This window comes from Haliotis rubra, unplaced genomic scaffold (genome assembly GCF_003918875.1).
Source record: "Haliotis rubra isolate DU_JTF1 unplaced genomic scaffold, ASM391887v1 Scf283, whole genome shotgun sequence".
In the NCBI taxonomy this organism is placed as follows: Eukaryota; Metazoa; Mollusca; class Gastropoda; order Lepetellida; family Haliotidae; genus Haliotis; species Haliotis rubra.
This window is the reverse complement of record NW_025766925.1, coordinates 1,177,738-1,200,375: the sequence shown is the minus strand read 5'-3', so window position 1 is coordinate 1,200,375 and position 22,638 is coordinate 1,177,738. Positions and strand designations below refer to the sequence as shown.

At 42.3% G+C, this 22,638-nt stretch overlaps 1 protein-coding gene across 1 annotated transcript; it reads right to left on the bottom strand.

The window, feature by feature from the left end:
* Positions 1–8,688: 8,688 nt before the first annotated feature.
* LOC124281382 (outer dynein arm-docking complex subunit 4-like) lies at positions 8,689–22,361 on the bottom strand. The gene is made up of 12 exons (XM_046717419.1): positions 22,231–22,361; positions 17,525–17,847; positions 15,374–15,505; positions 14,907–15,060; positions 14,444–14,499; positions 13,900–14,209; positions 12,652–13,182; positions 11,649–11,856; positions 11,377–11,463; positions 10,680–10,876; positions 10,262–10,330; positions 8,689–9,888 (listed from the first exon to the last, which is right to left on the bottom strand). Exons 2-12 carry the CDS (start codon positions 17,666–17,668, stop codon positions 9,233–9,235), a joined length of 2,544 nt encoding a protein of 847 aa, XP_046573375.1. The 5' UTR covers positions 17,669–17,847; positions 22,231–22,361; the 3' UTR covers positions 8,689–9,232.
* Positions 22,362–22,638: the final 277 nt, after the last annotated feature.

Here is a 22,638-nt window from a genome sequence, read left to right as displayed (position 1 = left end):
TGCCACTGATCCTTCCATATACTTTAACGCATTTCTTCCTGTGGAATATGTTTCGTTGGATAATCAAGACTGGTTACTTTTTGGCGTTGACTTTATAACGTTTCAACCATTTCACACTCAACGTTCCCAAAGTGTCTGTTAAAATCGAATGTACTACTGCAGCCAACCAAGGGACAGACAGAGACTGACATGTTATTTGTCTGAAAGAGGGAGGTGGACACATCCTGCATCCCATATCACTGGCAGACCTTTTCTTACTCACTCTAACTCGCCAATCTCCAGGTCCTTGGCATGGTGGAACTCTGCCTTTAAGTATTTCCCCCTGCAGGCAGCAGCGTTGCCGATGTAGCTGTGCAGGGAAGCAAGTATATCCCTTTTGTGAGATATCTCCCTTTCATCTGCAGCCTTAACTTCAGTAAGGCAAGCTTCTGCACGGTCACTGCAGTCGGTGAACCTGCCTTGGTTGTAAACTGAAACAGACGAACAGTGTTAGCATGTTGTTAAACGCCGCACTCAATATTCCAACAATAGATCGGCTGCATGTATCAATTCAAGTCTGGACCAAATAATCCAGTGATGGATATTGTCAGCAACCATCGGGGTACGATGGCACGCACTCAGATAAGTCACAAAGTCCCAGCTCTAAAACCAGGTAGATTCCATATATTACTACCCAATTAAACCGCCTCTTTGCTGGGAGCAATAGTGTAAGCTTGTATCCACACGATGTATGAGTGCTGCACTAATTTGGAATTTTTGTTTGTTTGTTGTTTAACGCAACATTCAGCAATATTCCAGCTATATGGCGGCGGTCTGTAAATAACCGAGTCTGGACCAGACAATCCAATGATCAGCAGCACGAGCATCGATCTGCGTAACTGGGCATTCGTTTAAAGACATACATAGATGTATAATATGAAACTGTGCTCTAATGGATCACTCAGTTCAAAGAAAGTGTAAACTCACGCTTTTCCACAGCTTCCAGTTCCTGTGCGAAATAATGGCTCCTTTCTCTTTTCGTTGTCTCTCTGGTGCTGCCGCCCATTGATGTTACGCTGGCTTCAGACGCCCATAACAAATTGACAGACGTTCCACCACCATGGGAATCCGTGTCCATGGCAACTGAGCTTTCCTCATCTGGTTCATGTGACACAAAGGTGAAGTTGACATCAGCAATATTTGACAGAGCATCAACGCGTCCTGCGAATACTGTACCCGATGTTGAGTTTGTTGTAAAACTGTACACAGACGAAGGAACCCCGGATGTGGATCCATGTTTTCTTTGGTATAAGCGACGATTTGGTTGTGGTGGTGGTAGGGGGCCAAGTTTATCCCAGTATGTACCTCGTTCTTGGAGGAAGTTTATTCCACCCTCGGCCAAGTCTGAGATGGAACCCTTGTTTACCATGGACAAATCTGAAAAAGATCAGAATACATTATCCCAAATATATTCTTGGACACAAACTTTAACGTGCTGCTTCTTTTTAACATCAGGACTATTCATAGATTGCATAAAATTTTCTTCTCTATTTTGCATTAAATTCCTCGAAACTGGTTATTTTCTGATGTTGACATTACATTCATATTGTACAGATGCCAGTAGTTATCCAGGGAACACTGTATGACCATCAACTCATTATTTGGTCGACTCTCATGGCAAACACGAGGTGCTTGAACCTATTCTGACCCTCGGGCTTTTGGAAAATGTTCAAGGTAGAACATGTTTTCAGTCAGCGCTCAAAGCGTTTCAAAACATATGATACCCCTTCTGTAATTCTGGGGAGTCTCGCAACATCCTTTGTCTGACACCCACTGAACAATGTACCTTTGAAACCAGAGAATATTTAACCCAAAACCATCCACTCACAACCATCCACCATCCCTTTCCCTGACTACAGGGATTATAACATGTCAGCCCCAGACTATAAGTAGTGTGGTCTTCGTGCATACCTACGGACTGGTAGAGCTTTTGAAGGTATTTCTTGTCTGTATACAGTTGTCCCAGAATCTGCTTGAGAGCAGCGCCATCTGTTGGTTGTGTTCCGGTCATGTGAGATATTTCGGATGAACATCTTTCTGAGTGGTTAGTCACTGAACTGAAAACACACTCAGAATTATTTTGAAACGTAAAACAAACAATATTTTTACCGAGAAATTCACGCAAAGAAGTACTTTACAATATCGATGGTGAAATTAACTAAGTAAATATGCACGCTACCGGAAGTGGGAAAGTCCAGGTTTCTTTGTTATTCTGGCCAGAGGACGGTAAAATGTTGACCGGAAGTCGTCTGGCGCTGGTTTCCATGCCCTGTCATGCGTCCTGTCCGATATGGGTGGAGCTACATCTGCACGTGCGGACCTTTCAGGTTCCCAGTTTCCTTTTCTTGAGTGCTTCGATGCATGCAAGGAAATCGTTTTTAGACTTTTTTTTGAAATTTTGAGTCCGTTTGAAAATTGAAATAATCATTACATACAAACTATTCTTACCAAGAACACACACACACACACACACACACACACACACACACACACACACACACAGAGAGTACAACCAGAAATTATTGAGAATTTAAAGATTGTAATTTTTTAAATTTATTTCACTCATTACTCACGTATTAAATGTGAATATTAGCAGAACATAACTCCAGATTTAAAGACAGGTGAACAGTTAGTATTTTGTCAAGTCACCACGGGTAGCAATGCAGGCTTCAATGCGGCGGGGCATACTACTGATCAAAGAAGTTAGAAAGTCGTGGTCCATGCTGTCCCAATATCGGACCACCTCTTCTTTCATTTCAGCAATATTTGTCAGATTTTTCTTATTGACACTTTCCTTCATAAGTCCCCAAACATTTTCTATTGGATTTAGGTCAGGGCTATAGCTTGGCCAATCTAATAATGTCATATTTTGGGTCCGAAACCAGGCCTGTGAATGCATTGAACGATGTTTTGTGTCGTTGTTTCCTGCTGAGAATATCGAGAATATCTGTGTACCGCTCACTGTCCATATTCCCTTCAAATACACAGAGGGACGTTGCCCCTAACACAGATATGCCACCCCACACGTTAAATTTCGGACTGTACTTTGGGCGCTGATACAAAGGTTTTTCAGTTTGTTTGGTCCAGAATTTCAGTGTATTAGGAAACAGCCACACAGAACTTTCATCTGAGAAAATCACATTGTCCTAGTTAAAATTTCTATGCTGTAAGCACCAGTTCAACCTTCGTTCCTTTTGTTCAGGTTTCATGATCGGTGATGAATTCCACTTTTCTGCCAACCCATTGCATGCAGCTCAGTTCTAATTGTCTCCTTACAGACAGCCACAGTTCCTCTATCAATCATATCCAGCCTTAAGTTTTCTACACTCCTTCGTTTGTTTTTATAAACAAGAATACCAAGGCATCTCCTGTCACCGACAGTCAATTTTCTGGGCCTACCTGCGTCTCCCTGGTGCTCAGTGCCATATCCATTTGCAATATTTTTCAAATCACGATAAACAGTGGACAAAGGGATGCCTGTTCTACTTGAAATCACTTTAGCTGATCTGATGTCCTTGTTATAATACTCTAAAATCAACTTCCTCTTCTCTAAATCATACTGGAGATCACTGAAAATGTCGTCTGCTAGCAAGTAAACAAAGGGGGATAACTCTTCACAAACTAATGAAAAATGATTAACGGAGTTGTCTCTCTTGAATGAATCCAAGCACTTGATAGCTGGTCAAGGTTGTTTATACTAGAAATCCAATTAAACATATTCCTAAAATTCTCAATAATTTCTGGTCATACTACATATATATATATATATATATATATATATATATATATATATATATATATATATATATATATATATATATGTAGTATGACCAGAAATTATTGAGAATTTTTGGAATATATATATATATATATATATATATATATATATATATATATATATATATATATATATATATATATATATATTGCATAGATAAATAAACACAGAATGCCTTTTTCTCCAACATGTTTCTTTCCGCTACAATCTCCCTGACTGAGTTTGGTTTTACGACGCTTTTAGCAATATTCCAGCAACATCACGGCGGGGGACACCAGAAATGGGCTTCACACATTGTACCCATGTGGGGATTCGAACCCGGGTCTTCGGCGTGACGAGCCAACGCTTTAACCATTAGGCTACCCCACCGCCCCACAATCTCCCTGAAGAGTAAAGAACGAAACATGTTGGAGCAAAAGGCATTCTGTTTTTATTTATCTATGCAATATTTATGACTGAACACCTGTACTATTTTGGACATTTTGTGCGTATATATATATATATATATATATATATAATCTGTCATCTGACACATTGACTGTAGTCTTCCATCTTATCATTGCTAATCTGTCATCTGTTGTAGCTAATCTGAAATATTATATGTTGTACTTAGTCTATGAATCAGCTGTTCCTTAAACGTTTGAATATCTTGTCTGGACAAACCACATGTATGATAACGATGGCCCATAGTCACCCCTTTCACACAATTTCATCAGCCGACAGTAGTCGACAAGTATGGGTGATTGGGCATAACGCCTGCCCTGCAATTCCAAATCGTTTCTTTGTCTTTGTATATGGTTGTGATTATTGCCATTGATAGATTTAAGCGAAGCCTGGTATTATCAGTGTTTGATAGTGATTCATAACATATAAGTGGCCTTCACACGGCAAGTGAAGTCTGACAAAACATATTGTTAAAATTTTAAAAGGCTTCAAACTCTTGTTTTCACACGCCAAACACATGTTGTCAAACGTTTGTGTCATTTGAGCGATGCCATTTTGTAGGTCGAGTTGACCTGACGACCAAAACATCACGTGACAGTTTCGTTGACTGCGATTGAACAACACGAGTTTGACAACACTTCATACGTCAAACTCATGATCAAGATTGACAACACCGAAAGCTTGATGGAAAAAGTTGGTGAGAATAGGGACCGATCCGGTTTCTCGACAACATTTTGACAACTCTGAAATTGGTGCTGATGGCGAGTTGGTGGAATGTTCACACTCTCAAACTCGAGTTTGCCGTGTGAAGGCTGCTGTACGGATTTGTACACCGGTCTCTGTTTTAGTGGAGATTTCTCTTGATTAGTAAAATGTTTTGGTTGTTTTTGTGTTTGAAATAAGACATCAATATATAGATCCTAGTGCTTACCTTTCTGCGCATAAAAAGAGACAGGTCTCCAGCAGTGGACATTCTGAAACCCCGGTTACTGCCTACAAATGAAACATCAGATTGGTATCAATGCTTGCACACAGCCCAGAAAACGTTGTCGAACATGAGCTATCCACATTATGTATTCAGTGATCTCACCGCCAAACTTGAGCACTGCTTCCTGAGATTTTTCTACGCCGTCCAGAAGCGCTTTACTCTTAGGGCGTTGTTTGAGTCCGCGATGAAAGTAGATCAGTGACAGCTCAAAGTTACCGCTCTGGAACAGCACTTCCGCTTTGGTGTGCAGGGCCTACGAGGTGGGACGACATCTTTGTTAGTCGTTTTCTCAGGAAAGACGTGCGTGGCACTGTCGTATAATGCGCTACAATTTGCTGTGCAGAGCTTTGTGCTCAGGATTGCCCTACACCTTTGATAGTGAGCTCCATATTTTTCCTGCTAATGCTTTTAGTTAGCAAAATACCAAAGTGACAAATGTCTATGACCTGCGTCACGTCCGGCTTTCCGTGGACTCTACGGCAACCTTAAGAAACGGTCTTTGACGTGATAAACCAACACTGTGCCACCCAACATACAGTTACAGTTGGAGCTGATATTATTATTGTGTTATATCTGGATGTGAAATGGGATTTAACATTGCGTTCAAGATTACAACACGTATATAGCGACGTGCATGCACGTGTATCTGTTTCAGTAATGAGATATCATGCAGCAGGTAAACATAGATACCCCACTCGGACATTGTATACAGATTCCGAGTCGACACGCCCTGGTTCTATCCTTTTAATGCCGAGCGGAAGGACGGGTCCCTAAGTTCCATCGTTTAACGTATTTTGGTTGGATGCAGCCGGGGATCCAACCCCATACTGTAAACACCCCCGGCAAACACTCTACTCACTAAACATGGGAGGTGGTCGTAAAGATAGAAACAACGTAAGGTACAACAATTAGTACACATAAGCATGTGGCCATAAATCCATAATGTATTACCGGAGACTGGTCACCTTTCATATTCGCCATGTGTAACATACATGATTTTATAGATCATAGGAAATGGGTTCATTCTAAAGATGGACAGCTTTTTAAGCTACGCGTCCCTTACCTCCGTGTTCATGGCGTCACACTCCAGCACCGTCTCCGCATCTCGAAGTGCTGCGTATCTCTTTCCCATTTTCAAATAACACCAACTCCTCGCGATCAGGACCGTAGAATCACGAGATTTTATTTCTAGGGCCTGCATTGAGAAACTGCGCATTATCAAGATGGAATACACGTAAAGCAAAGGTAACCACATTCATGTCGAAGTATCGGTATGGTTCGGTTATTCGGAAATGTGGTAAATACCATCATGGATATTGTGCCTTGTAATCCCGTCGACACAACCCTCTGTACGTTTGTTCCTTTACTAATTTTTTTCAGCATATTTATACATAATCGTGTTTCTTAATTATAATAATCCCTCAAACAGAAATATTGTCTCAAAAATTCTGTCATTGTATCTCAAATCCGTCGATCGATGTTCATCAAACAAATCGCCAAAGACTGACTACTCATAGAAAGGGTCGAATCCCTCCTCACCTTGTTGTAACTAATCATGGCGTTGTTGTAGTCCTGCTGCCCCATGAACTCCTGTCCATCCTTCAGGTAGATGTCAAACAGACACCTGGAGGCGGATCCAGCATCCTTCACTCCTCTGTCGTCTGCCAGACGAGGAGTCGCCATTTTCATATCCACCATTTTGATTTCACTTTCTGTTTTTTCTTCAAGAGTTCATGTTAATTTAGTGTAGAATATTTGTCACAGTCATATATCCAGGTTGTTCGTGATATTTACGTCAGAATGTACAATTTTCGTGAAAGTTAGTCGTGATCTCCTAGCAAGACTAAACATTATTGTGTGTCTTATATTGCACTCCGTACACTCCGGATGCTCAAGGTGCTTACACTATTTGGTGTTCAATCTCAGCTCCAATCAAGATGCCTTGTCAGGCGCTGGAAATTTACCAATAGCATTAACTTCCAATCTTGTATAGTACCAAATTTTGGTGTTGGGTGGACAGAGGCATATTTCGTGTAAGGTCACCACAAGTGCCACATGATCTTCAGTACCTCCCGTCCAACTATTCCACACAACGTAGCTGCTCCGCTAAACCAGGTTTGTGACCGGTGCATTGAATAACGAACCACCACATTATTTATTCCACGGATACATCCTCAGGCTGCTTCACCCATTCATGTGGACACATACAACGATATGACCCTATAGGGTAGAATGATCACCACTGATATATAAGAGTATATAACACCTTAACGGTATATGAGGCAATATCCACATCTCCATGGACCCAGGTTCTGGAACTTTGAGGCAAAATGTACTGGGTATCCTTGAGATGAAAGTCAAGGATGGACGAAGGATGTATTGCTGCATCAACTATTTAGCATCCATTGACAGGTGTCAGTTGGTGTCATTGATGGCGGTCAGTTCAGCCATGTTATTCGTAATTCCTTCCTTCACGTCTTGTGTTCAAGCTGTTGGTGCAGGAAGTCAGCGTTTGTTTCTTGACAACATGGACCTACCCAGAATCCTACAAATCCAAGGTTCTTTGGGGATTAAAGGGGGATGACGTGTGGGTATAATAGCATGATGAATGGCTAAGCTGTGATTTGCCAACTTGTGCGTGGTAGGATTTCACACCTCACTGCTAACACTTCTGTCTCGACTCTAACATGCCGGTCAGCAGTAGGGCTGGAAATGGCGTCGTGAACCAGCCATGTTTTACAGTTCACGGACCCAGTATGTGACGTTTGCCGTCATATATATATATATACGTAATGGTCGCCACAACGGTGAGGTCCAGTTAGCTCATGAACCAGTGTAAAGGGTCATGTGGTGTCCCGGTAGTCACCTGATCATCCGATCATGTGTTGTCGTCAAAGGACTAAATCCAAGATGAGCGGAATTACAATAATTTATTGTGTGTATTACGAAATTAACGCTATATTATATATATATCATATTTCTTTGAGATCTTGTGTGTCAGTAATGGAATAAATGAGGGAGTTCAGGACATATTAAAGTTAATTTAATTTGACATGGTCATCTGCTATTATGACGTTCTTAATTTGAACAGTCAAGATAACAGTTAACGTAAATATATTATTTACTGATATCACAAACTCGATTTATTGTCATCTAATATTCACCAATACCGTAACTAACTACGAGGATCAACAAAAATCAGTTCGTAATATCCGTAATTCATTACTAAAATATTTTAAGAAGACTCCTTACACAATACATATTGTCGCCATACACCATGTACATTGTGTTTCCATAAACCAGGTATGTTGTGTTTCCATAAACCAGGTATGTTGTGTTTCCATAAACCAGGTATGTTGTGTTTCCTATCGGTCACCACTATGGATATTATGGAGAATTGAGACATTCAGAAAATCTGCGCAAATAATAACACGGTGGATAACAGTAGATCATTTAATGAGCGTCAATGAATGTAAATACACAAAAGCATATCCGGCGTTGCATTGAGCCACTTTCGTCAGCAAGAGCCGTTGATTGCATAAGATGACAGGCCCGAGATCGACCCGGACACCATAAGTCCTGTCTGGGCCCGAGATCGACCCGGATACCACAGGTCGTCCTGTCTGGGCCCGAGATCGACCCGGATACCACAAGTCGTCCTGTCTGGGCCCGAGATCGACCCGGATACCACAAGTCGTCCTGTCTGGGCCCGAGATCGACCCGTATACCACAAGTCGTCCTGTCTGGGCCCGAGATCGACCCGGATACCACAAGTCGTCCTGTCTGGGCCCGAGATCGACCCGGATACCACAAGTCGTTCTGTCTGGGCCCGAGATCGACCCGGATACCACAAGTCGTCCTGTCTAGGCCCCAGATCAACCTGGATACCACAAGTCGTCCTGTCTGGGCCCGAGATCGACCTGGATGCCACAAGTCGTCCTGTCTAGGCCCGAGATCGACCCGGATACCACAAGTCGTCCTGTCTAGGCCCGAGATCGACGCTCTCCCTGGAAAGAGCTATCATCAGTGTCGTCCCTGACAGTGGAACTGTCACTCACTGTTTCAGAGTCAGTCTCTGTCCCATCACTGTCCTCCTCCCTGACAACTGTGTCCTTATCATCACCAGTGTCAGTATCAACGTCGGCCCTTGTACCCACCTCCCCATCTGTTGCCTTTACGTCGGGGAGATCGTCTGAAGTGTCCCCAACGTCTCCTTTCACCATTAATAGTCCCTGCTGATCCTTGTATGGGTCTTCAAGAAGTGGATTGTTTGTTTCGTGCCTGACATCATCCACCGATGTAGCGTAAATCATTTTCGTCTGCTCCCTTTCCTCTGCGCCTGTGTGTTCAGTCCTTATCGTCCGCTCTCTTCCTTCTTCTGTGTCGTCTGCAAGAGTATGGTTCATGTTTCTTGTCTGTTGTATGTCGTCTCTGCTGTCGTCAAGCAGTGTATTGTTAACTTTTTCCCGCTTCCCTCTTGTTTCTTGCATGCTGGCTGTTCCTGGTTCACGACTCTGGTTACTTTGACCCATGTCTGGTGACGACTGCCTGTTATGACCTCGTCTCTTGGCCAGTTCTGACATGCGGGTGTTCACCTCACCTAGCGCTCGTGTTATCATCTGTTCAGAGTCACGGTCACCTTAAATACATAATTGCCTGATGTTTTCACAAAAGAATAATATAGAGGATTGTGTGTGAAAGCATTATGGTCTCTGCTACCCACTGATCGTTTCACATAGTTTCAATTTAGTCAAAGATGTCATCAGCTGTTTCTTCCACAGGAAGTGACAAATCCATTTGAGTGTGATACACTGGCTGTCCAGCTTTTGCAACATGCTTGCGTTTGGTTCCTCTCTGTTTATTGATAGATGTATAAAACACAGACAAACACTAGCAGTGAATACACATAATATGTTGGTATTTGATAGGTACCAAATATAAAAAAGAAGCGTGGTTTACAATGTGCACCCAGGATCACAAATTCGTGAAGCCGACGGGTTACTATGCCTCACCTTCTATCTTGGCCAGGTCCAGACCCCGTTCAAAGAGAACATAAGCATCACTGTATTCCCTTAGTTTAACTGAAACAGACGTGACAGAAGCTATGATCGTAGACTGGAATTTCAGGTTCACAGTGATAATGTTTCTAGATTTCCCAGAACCAGTATCTTGTTTGTCAATTTCGCCAAAATGGAAACATCTAAATCCTGCATCATGTCGTGTTTTTCCTCGCCTGCCTGAGAATTATACAATTTGCTTCACATTTTCTTACTGGCCTTGTTCTTCAGTTACGACTAATACTTCCGGTAGGGCAGGACATGCTCACTTGTTTCGCATTTATGTTTTTTGTATAATGCTATAAATTCGCCGCTTCCAGTTTTCTTATGTCAGAGAAGCTAGTCTGCCTACGACAAGACTTTGGCCGGGTACCTTGAGCAACTCCGATGAGGACGCAGGCCTGAAGCTGGTACAGACGATGCTCTGCTTCTTCCGCTGCGTGCAGAGACTTCCTCCCACAATCCCTTGCGTAACCGTATTGGCTGAGACTCAGGAAACAGTCCCCTATCTCATGGAACAGCCACGCCCTCTCGATCGGCCTCTCCACCAACTTCGTCTTCCTTGCAAATCTACGATCACAAAATATTGCAGGGAAGTGAGTTGAGTTTAATACATGGTTAACAATGAATGCTTTATAACGTGGTGACAACAGGCAAAGTGACAAAGTATAATGAGCACCGCTCCATACTGTACGTATAGGTAAGATCAGCAATTTGTCACCAAAACTAAAATAATCCCAGGTTGTATGGAGCCCGAGAAGGGATACAGTGAAAAAGCAAAATGTGCCATTGTCATACTTTAGTTATTAGTGATGCTTTTTGCATTTGTGATGTTTCAATGGACTGAGGTGAGATAAAGGTGTAAATAAGTACTTTTAGTTGGTTACCGTAGATGGACATGTGCATTTCTACTGTAATATACATTAAGTGACTGGCACAAACAGACAGTTCATTATACCCCTCAGATCGTTAGAAGCGTAGTTTATTTTGCTTTGTTTGTGGAGGTGTTTGCCTGTTCCGGTGATGTACTATAACAGATACAAGAATCATCCAGCTAATGTGTTACTCACGCTCCTAATGCTTTATGGAATTGTTTCCTATACACGAACACTCGGCCGAGGTTTCCAAGAGCCCGTGATATTGGTTCGTCAATATTGCTGGGAAAAGACATTTTATAGCATAGTTACATCGTACTGCTATAAGGAATAATAATATTATTTGTTTGTTTATACAAACAGCAATATGTTATTACAAATGTTTATATAATTGTATTTACCATTACATTGAGATTCATGTTAAATCATTTCTGTGTAGATACACCCTAGATATTGATGCCGCTCACCATTCTTCTCCGATGAACAGATCTTTCTCGTGGTGTTCCTGTGCTTCTTCATATTCACCTAGTTCCAGATGCGTGTTACCAAGGAAACTATGTACCCTGGCCACAACGTCACGCTTGTCAGCGATCTCGTCCTCGGTGTAGCTGTATACTGTCTGTAGACAAACATGGGCCCTCCGTTTGCATTCTTCATAGTCTTCACGTTCAAAAGCTGAAATAACCAGTTTTGGTTGATATGTTTGCATCCATTGGCGATATCGCAGAGTTCCCAAATAAACCTGTCATAATTCTAGCGAAGTTAATAATCCTTAATGACAAACTGAACTTATATAACATGTGCGCTCTCCACCTATGGCATGTAAACCAGATCCAGTGTTAGAAACTGGTAATCATGATATTGATATACAGTGTTTGTATTGGCAAAATTCAAGTATGGAGAAGTAGTATGCTCAAGGTAGTTATTGCTGGTAAGTTGTTACTAAACTCACTGAACGATATGGCCAAAATGTGACGAAATATAACGCTCCCAATCCCTCTAGTGAGAAGTCAAATGGGCGCAATGCTTGTGCCAGTTCCCGTAATTTGGCAACAGACGAGTCACCAGCTGTATCTCACAGCATTTCCCGAAGGCTTTCCAGGCTGAGTTCTGGACTCTGGCCGATAGAAAGAGATGGTCGTGACCATGACGACTATGGCGGCATGACGTCATTCAGAGACAGAACGTTGACGAGACAACATCAGCTTCATTGTTTACGTTGAAGACGTCAATTTCAACGTCGGAAATGGCAACATGCTTTCAGATAAGTCTATGTCAGAACCGATTCCTTTTGACGTTGTCCGACGCCTCATACACACTACCTATACGTCGACATTCAGTTAGTGACACCAATGGTCATGGTATCCTAAAATTAACGAGGAATACAAAAAACCCGAAATATGATCATGTGTCAATAGCAGGTACACCAATGAATCTCAGAAATATTTGACTGTTATTAGTGCGCCTTACCATCCACAATGTCCGCTAGCTCCTTCATCAAGTAGTCCAGTACAGGACCTTCCTCTTCCTCCTCTTCAATATCTGCCATTTGCTCCTTCTGACCCTGTGTGTTCTTCTTCTGTTCGCTTTTTGCACTGCCCTCCCCTCTTCTCCCGCCCAGTTCACTTCCTGGTCTGTAGGAGGCAAACTCAAAATGCAATTTTCTCACTTTTTTCTTTTCCTTTCTGTAAGGCCTGTATCCCACAATACCTTCCGCTTCCTCTTCAAAGTCAACACGTGAGTTCTCTTCATTCAAAACCCTAATGAGGTCGCTGACCTCTCTGTCCCAGATGGAACTCTTCTGTCTCGGAAGGGGAGACTCTGTGAGTGTCCGTTGTGCACTACTGCCCTGGCGACTGTGTTTGCGTGATAGTGGAGGGGATGGAGGGGGGTCTGGGGGCAGGCGTCTGAGACTCCAGTAGGTCACCCTCTCCAGAAGGAACTGAAGGCCGTTCTCAGCTATAGAGTTGATTTCGACATCGAGTCGAGATTCTCCTTCATCTGGAAACAGTCAAAAGAGTTCTATAGATGTTATTGCTATTGAATATAATTAGAATGTAAATACGAAACAGATTCACCCATTAACATCGCTCCAATACATTATTCTCTTGAACCCTTAAACTTAAATGTCATGGAGAAAGTACAAAACCAGGAACACACCGATGAGGAAATCGGAACCAGTCCATGTGGTGTCATCTTTTTATACCTGTAACTTTGTTTAAGACTATATAACTATAGCGGTCCAATAAGGTCAATTTACACTCATGACTTATATGGACTGTCAAGTTTTTTATACGTACGGGTCCCCGATATATTTTCAGTGGTATTAAGGTTTCGCTCCTTTGTTCGCTGTATACTTTACAGAGGTTCAACTACACGGGGACCAGCTGTACATTATCAAGTCTGGACCAGACAATCCAGTGATCCAAAATGAGCTTCGATCTATGCAATTTCGACACAACACAACGACATACCAACGAAGTCAGCGAGCCGTTAGACTGCTCTTACGACAAGCATGGGTTGCTGAAGACCAATTATGACCCGATCCTGGATAAAGGCTTCAAGTTAACTTGGACCAACAAATAACTTCTCTATGGACACTTACAATACGTGTGCGACTGTTGTATCAGTGTAAATACATCTATGTAACTACCATAATACTCGTATCTAGTAGTAACGTTCCCCTCATGCTGACCCGAGAGACGTAATGAGGTGTACCTGTTTGACGGGCAAAGTCTCTCAGATAGACTCTATCACCATACAGCTCGCCAAGTATTTCTCGCATGGTCCTCTCGTCCGGCTCAGAGTACACCGTCCCGCCTGAAGCTCGACTCTGATTGGTTGACTTGTTCATATTGTTTTGATTGGCTCTGTTTCTAATTCGTGATAATTTGATTGGCTGTTTTCTACCCAGTCTGAATAAAGGGTTAGCGTCTTTCTTCTTTGCTCTCCCTGCACTGCTGTGACGTGATAACGGGTCTCTAGTGGGCGGGTCCCTCTGTGTTCTAGCTCCGCCCATCTTCCGCATCTGTGCTTATGCAAAAACCTTAATATTAGAAAAACACTTTGAATATGTAATGAATGTAAGTAAATGAGGATTAGTGTATATGTGTATGATAATGTGTTAAATAATAATTTTATTGTTATAGAATAAACTTTAATATATATCGTGCATGTCAGTGATTAACCTTTCTCAGTTATCATACCAGAAAGATTTCACAGGTGGTGACACCAGATGTTCACAAAAAAGGTGTTCCCATACCTTCTTGTGGACGTACAGGGTCAGGTCTCCTGCCTCGGTTAGTTTCATCGTCTTGCCTGAAAGGTTAGCGTGCAGGATGAAACGTTTGGTTCAGCCATGACTTGGGGTGTAGGTTAACCCGCATGCGCAAAGTGCAAAAAAGAGTTCTGGTCAATGTAGCACGTAAAACTTAGGTAGGTAAAAATGGGACTCAGAGTTTAATCTTTAACATCAGCCATCACAGCATTGGGCCAACCTTCAAGCCGAAATGACGAATCACTGGTTCTACCGTGCTCGTGGTTCTGCTAAGGATTACTGATGGGAAAACGTTCTTAAAGCAAAAAACTAGTTGCCTATATTCTTTTGGTCTGACAAAAATTACATTCCTCTGATTTTGCGTGGACCGCCTGAGATAACTGAACTGCTGTTGAAATCTTTGTTACACTACACATTCCACCACTCCTCTGCTGGTGAATTCATATACCTTTAGTAGCCACAGAGATGTGCTGTCGGCATCGGGCGATGCCCTCTTGGAATTGGACGCTGTCTGGACTGACCTTGTGACCACGATGGTAGAACAACAGTGCCATGTCGTAGTTCCCGAGTGTGTAGAAGATGGTGGCCTTCTGCAGCACTGCCTAGATCAAAGTTCAAGAATATTGATATCACTATTTATCATTAAATGCTTAGATCATTTATCTGTGGAAAGGCATCTGAATGAGCAACGCTGTGAGGCGTTAGTAGGCTATATACGTGGGCCTAGCGTTAGTAGGCTATATACGTGGGCCTAGCATTAGTAGGCTATATACGTGGGCCTAGCGTTAGTATGCTATATACGTTTAGCACACAGACACAGATCAAAGGAGTCTCTGATAAAGATGTTGTCTGTTCAAATGCGAAACATGAGGCAGCTTGTAAGTTCATATGTAAACATTCCAAGACAATAGTTACCGGTGGGTAGACATTATCAATGGACAGTGCTTTCTCCGCGTCCGCTAACGCTTGCTTCACGTGTCCCAGACGCAGGTGACAATGTGACTTCCCCACATGGGCCGCCAGGTTAGACGCGTCTAGTCGGAGTGCCTGCAACAACACATGCAATACTTAGTATCCGTAGGCAGTACTTCAGTGTGTGAGTGAGTGAATGAGTATGGGTTTACGCCGCTTTTAGCAATATTCCAGTAATATCACAGCGGGGGACACAAATGGGCTTCAGACATTGTACCCATGTGGGGAATGGAAACCGGATCTTTGGCATGACGAGCCAACGCCTTATCCACTAGGGTACCCCACCGCCCCAGAAGTTCACGAACACGAGCTTATCAAAGACACGTGGGTCCTGTCACGGCTACGTTTATGGGCGAGTGAGTGAGTAAGTGAGTGAGTGCAATATCACGTCGGGGGACACCAGAAATGGGCTTCACACATTTAGTAGGGAATGGAACCCTGGTCTTCGGCATGAAGAGCGAACGCTTTAACCACTCGGCTACCCCACCGCCCTTACGTTCTTGAACGGCTAATATACTTTCATAAAACACGACACAACTGTACACACGAAGTGTAATAACTAAACTCGGTCACACGTCCTTTGACTCACAGTGCCATGCGAACAAAGACATACCTCATGTATAAGGATGCTAAAGGATGAGATCAATCACCAAAGGTGAGACACCCCCCACCCACCGTAAATTATGAATGGTTCTTAACAGCACCCCCAAGGAAGTACTTCGCGTGTTTACCATTCATTGTTAATCCCCAAATATTACCGGGACCTGTTGTGTCCACTCACAGCTCCGTCAGAATAAACTAAGATTTGAAGGTCAGGCTACTCATAAGATTCTTACCAACTACAGCAAAATGCATTCTAAACAGTTATGTAGACAAAACATGCTGTAAATTAAGCAGATAGTCCCTATACATGTTTGCTATGTCTTACGAGTGAGGATCTCGATTCAAAAAGGACAACAAGGAACAGTCTTGATAAAACACCAGAAAAGAGAAATTCCTCCGAAGAACGATTATCGCCATTTAAAAAAGACTCTTGAAAAACGATTACCGTCCTTCAAGAAAGATCCAAGCGAAAAACGATTATCGTGCCAAAAGGCATTCGAGACACTAGAACACAATATAAGTGCATGTATGAACTTAAACTGCCGTGGCCAACATCGGATGACTCCACCCAGCTTAATCACATCAATTCTATATAATGACTGACTGGGTTAATCATGGCGTATATGTCAGATTGAAATATCCATAACTCGGCCTACATAGTTGCTGCCATGGAGTGTGGGTTGTACTCAATGTCTAAATGTCACTTCCACCTTACGCACCGTCCTCACCTCTATTGCCGCTGTGTTGAACGATAGGTCTCCAAGATACAAGGCCGTAAATTAATACTGCAGGGCAGTATCTCAATAAACTTTTTGTCAACCAAATTTGAACTTATCTCACTCGTGACAGATCATTCTTTGAACTTGATATTATTAACTTCTCGGGGTACATGACACAGCGGCTTTATTCGCGGGACCGTCCGTGTATCATGGCTGTCTTTGTTCAATACTCTGAAGCGAAAATCGGTCTCGGAAATTTGTTTCTGGCATTCCTGTATTAGCAATATTAATTTCAGTTCACTACATAGAATGACAAATACTTCACTGATTCAGTTTTCCTATCCAGGTCATAACAAAACTTTATTGAATCATATGGGCGATTCCGATTCCTCACCTGATTTGCTGTAGTCATAATGTTCAACGGGACACTAATGACTGCTCTCAAACATGTTTCTTCTCTGTTAGGTGTTTTCTTCAATTGCAGAATGAATATTTTTAAAGCTTGTGGGTTATTGATTCGTTGACAACTCGGGAGGTCAAGGTAGTAAGAGGTTGGGGTGTAGCCAAGTTGTTAAAGGGTTCGCTCGTCACACCAAAGACTCCAGTTCGGTTCCCCTATACATACAATGCGCCAAGCCCAGTTTTGGTGTTCCCCTCCGTGATAATTTTTAAATATTTGTATAAGTGACGTAAGTCACAACTCACTCAATGAAGCACTTGCTGACAGCATAGGAACAGATTTGCCCGCCAGGGGCGGCCATGTTGTACTCACAGCGGCGTAACTCTCCACAGCCTTCCGGTACTTCTTGTCCTTCATCTGCGCATCTCCCTCGCGCATGTAGATGTCAAACAGGTATCGTGTGCGCAGGAACAACGTCTTCTCACGCTGACGGCCAAATGAAACGCTAGCCGCCATATTTAAACTTAACCACAGCTTTTCTTCAGCAGACAGATATATTAGTCAGTAACTAAATGCGCAGATTTGTCACATACAAATCAACGAGGTAGTGTTTATTGTCACATGTGACAGTGACATGGAGGTCGTTCATAGATTTCGTTTCGGTGTCCTGTTTAATCTGTCGTCTCGCATCAAATCTGAAACCAAACAAGGTCATTAGTCAACTATAAATGCATATCAATATCCAGAGAAATGTGCATCTTTTCATCATTAACAGTCTTTCTGCATTTTCCATATGTATCAGTTCATATGATGATCAGAAACACTGAACTGTGTCACCCCTTGATGTCATCCCCATAAACCTACATAAAAGGCGACCAAGTGGATCAGGTGGTCAGCCTCGGTGGCATGCTTGACGACGTTATGTGTTGATTATAATACAACCACTGGTTTGTACGGCCTTGATTCGATCATTTAAAGACCACTGTGATACAACAGTGACACAAAGTGGACGCGGCGTACTGCATCTACGTATACCTATCTAAACATGTTGTGATATATAAGATCGAAAACAGACAACCTGAAGAAGACCATGGTCACCTATAACGCCACTTTATACCGGTATTGCATTACCGTTATACACAAGACTATGGTAGGTATATAAACTGACGAAAAAAAGAAAGTATACACTTGCTATTGGACTTGACCAAACATAACAAACGTTATTTAAACGTTACTCCGCTGAAACGGTCGCCGCAACGCTCCAAAGTTAAAGTCCAAAACGCAATAATGATACCCGTATCAAATACGTCACCAGCGAATAATATGTTCCTGTTTCACTTTAAGCTACAATCAAACATGGATGTATAGTTTATTTTGCCCACCAGTATATCTATACCAGTTCCCTGATAGGTTTGGGAAACATTATTGCCATGATATTACCACCTGTGTCCAGTGTAGGCTGTGTAACATAAACCTCTCTTCCCCAACCCCAACACCCCTGCCCTCCCGACCCCTGCCTCTTATCCCTTCCCCTTACCTTTTTCAGCATACGCGAGTGTCAAGCCACCGTACCCTGACGCTAGAGAGTATACATGTCCGTTCTACGTTCAGCTGTATGTATGGCCGCGCACCTATCGGTGTAATATGAGAGTCCGTTCTATGACAACTGGAGCACCGGGGACCCATCTAGGTGTTTGATCACAGAGGAAAGTTAATCTGGGTATATTCTGTTGTAGATAGTATCTAGGCAATCGGCCACCATGTTTTACCTGTGACAGGCAAGCCTCCATTACTTAATCCAGGTCATATGTAAATCAAAGATAAGTTTTTACACCTGTCTGCTTTTGTTCCTTCAGGGATATTCAATTGCACAGACCCGAAATACTGATCTGACGGAATGTGTTTTTTATTAGAAGTTGAAGGTTGAACAAACATCAAGTTGACGTTTCTCTGATATCCTTGATTTGTTGTATGTACCTACTTGCTCTCCTCCTTCACAAAGCTTTGAATAATAATTTAGTTTCAAGTTTTGTTTTTATTATATATATTTACATATTTTAAGTTCACAAGAGGTACATGTACAGATTGTTGTGTACAGTGTTGAAAGATTTCAACAAATATTAGTTCAAGAGGGTAGTATTCATATTATACTCTAACGGTTCTTGTTCTGTAATTTGATACGCACAGTAGGAAATGGCTACGACTCAGCAAGTGTATGGTCACATTCATATGGAATCCTGGAAGGGACATTGTCGCGTTGTCGCACTCTCAAAAACATGCAAAATGAGGCAAAATTAAGCAAAGCGCGACAACGCGACATTTCGGCCATTTGTCGCATTGTGGCATATCGCGTTTTGAATAATATTTTTCTATTCCTCCAAAGGGCGACAATGCGACATAGCGACAATTTTCAAGGTCAAATTATGTCTCGTTGTCGCATTGTCGCCCCATCTAAGATGTGTAAAAAAGCCTAAAAATGCGCGACAATGCGACATGTGTCCCTTCCTGGATTCCATACATTCACTGCGGAGAGCTGACCTGAGGAAAACGAAACGTAAACACACGGGGTAATGTGAATCTTCTCAAGTTCAAGCACCTGGCATCTTCTTGACCACCCCTTGACCACCCGTGGCATAGAAGGTATGTGTGCCATTCCATTTACCACCCGAGTTATACTGATGGTATGTGTGTCGTTTCCTTGATGACCCCGGCTACTGATGACACGTGTGTTGTTCCCTTGACCACCCGAGGTTTTGATGACACATGTGTTGTTCCCTTGACCACCCGAGGTTTTGATGACACATGTGTTGTTCCCTTGACCACCCGAGGTTTTGATGACACATGTGTTCATCCCTTGACCACCCGAGGTATTGATGACACGTGTTGTTCCCTTGACCACCCGAGGTATTGATGACACATGTGTTGTTCCCTTGACCACCCGAGGGATTGATGACACGTGTGTTGTTCCCTTGATCACCCGAGGTATTGATGACACATGTGTTGTTCCCTTGACCACCCGAGGTATTGATGACACGTGTCATGTCTGTGAGTGTTTTATTGTTAGGCATGTTTACACATGGTGTACGTTTCCTTTAGTTGCCTATAGGCATCAGAGGCCAAACACTGGATTTGGTTTCGTTATATAAACCAATGATCACATTTATGATCACTTGTATCCTTTTAATACGTGTAACACTTAGTGAATACAACAGACTTGACATTACAACTATGTGTAAACTTGAGGCATGCGGTGTTCATGACAGTAATATATCCCACCTCGTCAGTATCGCTGGTAGTACAAGACAATATACCCTCTCTCTCAGCATTATTGTGTAAACAAGTTCGTGTCACTCGATAATCTGTGTGTGTTGTTGACAGATATTAATCTTCCCTCCCTGACTGATATTCTACCCCCTACAACGGTACTTACCCTAGATAGTGACATGTACCCGGGCAAGGAAATACAGTCATGCTGGATTGCGTGCGAGTTCTAAAAACTCGTCGCTGGGACGCAACAGATTTAATTAACGTGTTATCGCTCTAAAATCGATATTTTTCAAATATTTACTTTCTCCGAAACGGTTGCACATAACATGAACTTATATCTCTTTAACATGATTCTGAACAGTATGATATTAAACCTGAAACAACACGGGGCCATATATATATGATTACCAATGGTAAGGTGAGTGAGTGAGTGCGTTTTTTACACCGCTTTTAGCAATATTCCAGCAATATCACTGCGGGAAACACTGGAAATGGGCTTCACACATTGTACCCATGTGGGGAATCGAACCCGGGTCATCGGCGTGACGAGCAAACGCTTTAACCACTAGGCTACCCAAACACCCCTACCAATGGTAATGTCGATATATGGCACCACATATGGTCTTTAATACTGTCGACCCATGTGACGAACACACTTTTCGTCACTGATTAGTGCTGTTCTAGTGTCTGTAAGAGACGTAGTTAATGGCACCGTATGTTAGTCCCAGGTGCAGCAATAAGGTTCCATAGTTTTCTGTATTTCACGCTGACTTGCATATCAGACTGGCAACTAGCTGAATATAGCTGTGTCCTGCCTCAAGCACAAAACGTGCAAACACAACAAGCTGAATGTGACCCATTCTTTCCAACATATTTGGTAACTTGTTGAAAGGTTTTATTACCTGACACCGATCTGTATATAAACTGACTTAATGGTACATGCCCATGTCTGTACGTGGACGCCGTACATTGTTCTGTGGTGAACAATGGAGGTCGCTGCCATGACTCTGGGTTTCATTACAGACATTAGCATTGGATATGTTCACACTACCGATATAATTCCGTACAACTGGGAAAGCAAGTATGTGTTACAGCACAGGAATATAAGACGCCTAATCAAATGTCTATCTCTCTTCGGAAATATTGATTTTTATGACACTTCATCACGTAATATATTGTACACTGGCTTGTGTATCATGTACATTGTTTGTTGTTTAACGCCACATCCATGGTGGTCTGTAAAATAATCATGGCGAATCTGGACCAGACACTCTGGTGACTGACATCATGCGCATTTATCAACGCAATTTGGATACGATAACATGCATCAACAGCCTGACCACCTGATCCGGTTAGTCGCCTCTTCCAAATGGGTCGTGGTCGACCAATTGTAATCCGGGTCATTTTGACGGGTTTTCTATAAGCATATATCTGTAAGGTTATTTACAAATGGTTGAATTTTGAACACGATTATCTATTCAAACACTACTGAAGCACAACATGTATAACTTAAATTACATCAGTTTACATAAACAAAACCCATTTCGGATAAAATGAAATTGTTTTCTGGATGAATTATTTGTCTCATGTATCTTCATAACAGTATAACATTTCCATCCTTGTTTTGAGCTCTCCACTTTAAAGTGAGAAAAGTGAGTGCTTATTTTCAAACATTGATATAACCTAGTTCTAAACTAGTTTCATACTGGAATAAGGTGATGTTTGTGTGTACACGTACCCTTTAAACAATTAAATGAAATCTGAAAAATATGAGTTTAACGTGAACTTAACAACTGAAATTAATGCCCTACCTGACACTTCCGAGGAGTATTTAAAGGTCCCCTGTCCGCAGCGTGTTGACACTGGGTCAGTAGTGTGTGGGGAGCCACATATCAAACGCCATGCATTTGAAGACTGCTGGTTGTCAGTTGCCCTTCACTATATTAAGTGTACAAACAGCAGTGGGGAGACAGAGGGTCGCTAGGGGTGGGCATACCCCGACACGACACATTCTGAAAAACTGTTTTGTCAAATTATGTTTTGATAATTTCATTTTCGGAGCCAAGATTCTTTTAAGACATACGAAAAGGCTCTGCATATTCTGTTGATCAGTTTCGAAGTTTATGTTTGTTTTTGTTAATTATCATGTCTAGACAACACAATCCATGTGAGTGAGTGAGTTTTTAGCATTATTTTAGCAATATCACGACGGGGGACAT

Excerpts from the sequence above, each read along its gene's own strand:
- LOC124281382 (XM_046717419.1), bottom strand. The coding sequence starts at position 17,668 with ATGGCGGCTAGCGTTTCATTTGGCCGTCAGCGTGAGAAGACGTTGTTC. Across the intron at positions 15,506-17,524 it reads CTGTGGAGAGTTACGCCGCT|GCACTCCGACTAGACGCGTC; the intron begins GTGAGTACAACA and ends GTGTTGTTGCAG. Across the intron at positions 15,061-15,373 it reads TTGATAATGTCTACCCACCG|GCAGTGCTGCAGAAGGCCAC; the intron begins GTAACTATTGTC and ends ACTTTGATCTAG.